This window comes from Sceloporus occidentalis, unplaced genomic scaffold (genome assembly GCF_023333645.1).
Source record: "Sceloporus occidentalis isolate IW3139 unplaced genomic scaffold, rSceOcc1.0.p SCAF_3, whole genome shotgun sequence".
Classification (NCBI taxonomy): Eukaryota; Metazoa; Chordata; class Lepidosauria; order Squamata; family Phrynosomatidae; genus Sceloporus; species Sceloporus occidentalis.
The window spans coordinates 176382743-176388742 of NW_028316983.1; the positions used below are offsets into that span (position 1 = coordinate 176382743).

Consider the following 6000-nt stretch of genomic DNA (forward strand, 5'->3'; position numbering starts at 1 on the left):
TTTAAAACCATCAGTGTAGGAGTGAGGTGAACCTCTCTGGAAGCAAGATTTCAAAATAAAAAAATCCCTGTCTTTACCTGCCTGACAAGACAGTTAAATAAAATGATGAGTTTCAGAGGAACATCTTAATGTTTAGCCAGGTTCATGTGAGAGTTTGCAACATAGCACCAAATCAATAATCCTATTGATATAAATTATAAAATAACGGTATTGGTATGATTGTACTCTACACAGTGTTGCACCTCCCATCATAAACCATGCCTTCCATTCACATAAGACAGACAAAGATTTAGTTCACTGGGCTAAAGTTACAAATACATCAATAGAGCATCAGATGCCTTTGGACCCTGGCCTCACATAATAGCTTGCAGCAGATATTTTTTGCAAGGAAAAAAAACAGACCATAAAAATAAACTGTTCAGTTGCAGTCTGTTAGCAATTAACTGTTCCTTTTGTTCTCTGGATCAGTGTGTGTCTTTACATCCTACATCTAAGCACATTTATTCAGGAATATAGGCTAATTTACAGACAGACTGGGATAGAAGTTCCACTAATGTTGTGAGTCTCAGGTCTATTTGTACTTGTCTGCCACTCAAATTACAGCAAGTGTAGCATTTTGCATGAAGAAAGGCTTACATGACTATCTCCAGATGCAAGCAGAACTTCCCAGACATATTGTCCACCTATTTCTTGTAATACCTGCTTGACAGGTATGTAGACATGTAGGCTTTTGTTCATGTAAAGCACTTTGTGAGTGAGTGTCTAAAGCTCATATGTGCAGCACCTTTCATTCTACAGATTTCCATAGAACAAATTATCACGTGAGTGTGTCCAGGATTATAATTATTATTATTTGGAGGTCATGACATCCAGTTAATGTCCTTTTTATGTACTGCAATATTATGTGTCATGTCAGATATAATGATTTGCATTGAATGTGTTATATGTACATTGTTTTCATTATGTAGACTGCTTGAGAATAGTGCGATCCTGGGTGATTTTGAATATGCTACAGTGAATTATGAAAATCGGCCCTGGAACTGCCAGCTAGAGATGTTCTGGACTCTGACCAGCTTTTCCAATTTCATGAAAAAAAATCATCAGTCAGTAATGAATAAACTTAACGGATGGCAATAAGACTCTTATTATTCATCATTGCTATCATTTATTCTTACTATTCTAGTTTTTTCTTTCTTTATATATATATATATTTGCTTTGTTTTGTTTTGTTACAAAGAAAAGTTTACCCAGTTTCAGGAAAGAAAATGATTAAATCAGGTATTTGCCCATACACAATCACAACAGAAACATTTGTTGGATAGAAATCTAACAACACTACTGAATTTGTCTCAGAAACTGATTTGCATGTATGTTGCTGAATATTTGAGATGGCAAAACAGCAATGGCAAGGAATCCCTTTGAGGTACATTGTAAAAAGCATGCATTCATAATTACTGCTGTTCCTATCCATTTCTTTGTGTCATATGCTTGCTAATTGTAACTTTTTATATAAAGATACATAAAACAAATAATAATTTCTTACAACGAGTTTCAAAGTACTTTTTATTTCACTTCAGCAAATAATCCTTCAGCACGTATTTTCAGAATGGGTTTACAATGCACACATGCTGACTGTTAGCTAAGACTACATGTGTGGAACTTCCTCATCCATATTTTTTCAACACTGAAATCCTGTTGCTCAGCCATCTGACATGGGAAGGAAAAGTAGGAGGAAAATAATTTTGTTCCTTCCAAACATTATTTGTGATCATTTAAATGTTCAAAAGTGCACATATTTCTTTCTTTTTTAAAAAAGAAATGCACTTGTGAACATATGTCCAATCGCCTTCAACCCTGCCCCACTTGGATCAAAGTGAGAATCATATGCCATACCTTATCTAGTAAAGATACGAACAATACCAGGATTGATTACACATAGACATCAGTTTTCACCATCATAGCACTGAATGAGAAATGTTAAATTCATTTTTTAATGTAAAATGTTATTGCAAAACTTGAAAAGTAAGTGCTTTAAAATGTTTTAACATACTGGGATTTCCTGATGATTTTGAGTTTGACAAATATGGAGAATCATGAGCTATTAACACTTATATTCTATGTATTATTATTGACAGTTACTAAATACATTTATTTTCAAATGGTCTAGTATTAAATATTATTTGCTGAATATTAACCATAAAACACTGAAAAAATCAATAGATGCCAAATATTTTATGCAGATATCAGATATAAATATGTGAAAATATCAATATAGGACATCAAAAATTGATAGGAAACTTTTGAGGACTATTTTTTTAATTGTTTTCCTAAATAAATATTTCAGATCTAAATGTGTATCTCTTTTACAATGCAATCCTATACATGTCTACACAGAAGTAAATCCTATTAAATGCAAAATGCCTTATTTGACAGGTAAGTATGTATAGGACTGTACCAAGTATTATGAGCATCTGCAAATTATATTGTCCTTCTCACCTAAAAAACAAAAACAAAAAACAGGAGCAACAATTCAGTCCAAAGGGAAAACCATACTTCACTTACAGGTTAAAAAGATCTGTAATAATTACAGACAAAACAGGGCCAGTGTGGTGTTGTTGTCTGAATGTTGGATTTGCACTCTGGAAAACCAGCATTCATAATAGCCATGGAAACCCAATGGGCCACCTTGGGCAAGTCACACTCTGTCAGGCTTAGAGGCTTCATCCTCTCAATAAATATTGCCAATAATATTATGGTTCCAATAGGGTTTCCATAAGTCAGAGTCAACATGAAGGCACATAGCAACAACAACTGGGCATTTGAGGAATTATGCATTTTGACCAGAATTTATCAGTCTAGGGTCATCCATTAAGAGTTACAATTTCACTTGAACTTCATCTCATCATAAACAAACATAGATAATTCTTTTGCAAATGTTAAACAGTTATTTGAAATGTTTGCCTTTTTACTGGCCATCATAACACAAAGGTAATATCTGTCAAGGGAGACTGAGAAATTAGATGATTTCCCAATTCATTTTTTCCCAATTCCAGTATTTGTTCATTTAAGAACTATATGTCTCTACTCTAGTTCATGTTGGGAGAATTTTGATAGAAAAATAATGTGTTCCTTACTCTGATCAATCTGTTGAAATCTGACTCCTTTAACCAAATCCCCACTTCTTTTGTATTGTTCAGGATGTTCATGTAAAATGGCTGTCCTCTTTCATTTCTTACCAACTTTGGCAGGGAAGAGGAGATGATGGACTTTAGCTTGCACACCTTGATTTTCTTTCACTGTTAAACCAAAGGAGTATGGAGGAGTATGCTGAAGCATCATTTGAGTTTTCATGTGTTTTCTATTGATCCTATTCCAGTAACTTTAACAGTGCCTTGAAACACACAAAAAGTAGTAGATGAAATTTTGTTTCTGGAACATGGATAAAAATGATGGAAGGAGTTTCACCTGCTTAAATTCTTATGTCATGCTGCTGTTAAAAGCACAGAAATGGGAACAAAAAAGTGGCCCTGGGCACTAAATCCTGTCAACCATGGGTCTTCCTTTTTACATCTGAGTGGCAAGTATATACTTGGCCAAGCAACGAAACCCTTAACAGCTTTATAGAAGATGTTAAAGAGAGGACAGAGAGAAGAGGAGGAGTATTTCATCATGGGTAAGTGTTGCTTACATGATACGCTTCACATGCTGCCATCCCCTATTATAAACAATTGTTAATGGTACAGAAAGCTTGTTCTCTTTTGTGTCTGGTTACTATATGACAAACCCATTACGGCATGTTGCCAACAGATCCTCTGTATTTACTGTTTCATACAGAGGCCCTGAGGGGCCTGGGTGTAAGAAATTCTTTCCATTTTATTCCTCACATTTATAAGCATCCTTCTGATATATCCCTCCTTTCCATATTTGTGCGCAACATATGGGTTGGAAAAAACAACCACTTTTTCCCTTTCTCTTATGCTGGTAAATTGTTCTCATGGTGTTCCTTCCTTGAGCCCCCAAAGCCCCCAAAATGGCAGTCTACTCAGATGAAGGATTTTAATGCCTCTGCTACTATGCCTTCAACAGTGGACCAACAAAAAGAAGTTAAGCCACTGTAGATTTTGTTAAATTTGTTCCCATGCTAAGAGCAGCTACACAAGGGCCACAAACAGACAGGCCAAAGGGGCTGTTGTCAGCGCATGTTGGGGACATGGTGTTTACACGACACACACCGGAAGCTGTGCCAAACCCACCCCAACATGGAAAAGTAAGGCCAAAAAGGAGCAGAAAAAATCCCACTCTTTTTTGACAGCTCAGTTTAGGACTGGGCATATTGCCATGGTTTTGCAATGATCAGGGTCCAAACATCCTCTGGCTGCTTCTTTTGCCCCAGCTGCCTATAATATTCATCTGATGCGGGGGATGCATTATTTGTAATTTACCAGTACTGCTTCCTTTACCAATATCGGGCCCTGATTTAATATCCTAATATTAGGCTTGAGTACCTTAGGTCTCCTTAAATGTCAAATGCTTTGTACTGCAGTTTTGGAGAGTAAGTTCCATCCTGTTTTAATGAAAAGTTTTCTACTTAGTACACAATATTCTACTCCCTAGCTGCTGCCTTTGGTCTTTTATTTTCACTTCACCTTTGAGGGGCAGGGGAGAATTTCATCACATTATATCCTTTTCTTTCTTTCTTTTTTAATAAGACTGTGGAAACTGATGGGACATGGTTGCTCAGAAAAACATGTTTTATATATGATCTGAAGGGAAATTTAGAATTAGTCTGAATTGCCATCAGTAAATGGCACAAAGTCTTAGAAGCTGTGCCATGAATCCAGATTTAATATCCCTCTCCCCGTCTGTCTCCTGAAGTTGGAAAGCATTGAGCAAAACTGAGATGTTGTACTATGTTCATCTGGTCTAAATCCAAGTGCTTGTCCCAACTAGAGTAGATTTAACTAAATCAATTGAACCTTCATAGGTGCCCATTTATCCATTTCCTATTGATTGATTGGGTCACTGGGTCAATGCCCTCATTTGCTGTATTGCCTCTTAGACACTTTAGAAGATTTTGCATCACTGTTGTAAACTTTTAACATAAAATCATTAGAGTGTTTGTTAAGGAAATATTTGGGACTGCCCCAGGCAGTCATGGAACATCATTACAGTTATGCTTTTTTGTATATGGCATAAACATCACATACCTTTAATTTCAAAATGTGTAGCTTCACTGGATGTGGCTTCCAGTTTTAGTGATTCCATAACATGGTACAAAAGATTGCTACAAATAATAGAGCAGAAAACTAATGTTTCATTTAGCAGGCCCACATGACACTGCAGTAATAGCAAGACCTTGAACCATTTGATCAGAGTTCCCCAGAGAAGTATTAAATTCTTGATCATCCTCAAGAAACATCCAGGTCACTGTAAAGATACAATGATATAAACAGTTATCTTTTATTTAAAAAGCGACGGAGGGGGTCCAGCGCTGAAAGGGACATTCTGTTCAGCCCCACAGTCTTCTACTGCTCTCCTCTTGGACTTCCTGGTAAGACAGTTACCACATAGTCTAATGAAACTTGTGAATGAAAGAAGCTTGTGGTCATAAAGAAGATAGTGAATTATGGTAAGTGGTTTCATTGATGCTTATGCATATTTGTGCACATTTTAAACAAATTTTGGCAATTAATGTTGGGATGTATATTGAGCACCCAACCCAAAAGCAACATTTTAGAAGTACCAGGTAGTCATATGAAGACCAATCCTGAAGAATACTCATCAAGAAAGGGTGTTCCAACACTTTTAGACACATTATAAGAACTTTTGTTCATTTTTAGTAGCTTTTCATCTGGAGACTTTTTCCAGAAAAAGTCATTTATGCTTCACAGTATAGTCAGTTAAAAGTCTTGTGTGAGTTTTCCTGGACATGCAGTAATGCCTTTAACTTTGGTCTTCACCTACACTGAAAGAGTGTAGTTAATCCTCAACAATAATGCT

General features: G+C 36.1%; 1 protein-coding gene across 4 annotated transcripts in view; it reads left to right on the forward strand.

The window, feature by feature from the left end:
* Window positions 1-1967, forward strand: part of NETO1 (neuropilin and tolloid like 1) — a 136875-nt gene extending 134908 nt beyond the window's left edge. For 2 of the 4 annotated variants that reach the window (XR_016280591.1, XM_089516949.1), the window contains exon 11: window positions 969-1053. Coding sequence is in view for 2 of the 4 variants with exons in the window: in XM_089516950.1 (XP_089373076.1) it covers window positions 969-1137 (169 nt within the window). In the remaining 2 variants the exon portion in view is untranslated. Of the gene's footprint in view, window positions 1-968 lie in introns of all 4 variants that reach the window. The other 2 variants (XM_089516950.1, XM_089516948.1) reach the window with 2 other exon arrangements.
* The last annotated feature ends 4033 nt before the right edge of the window (window positions 1968-6000 follow it).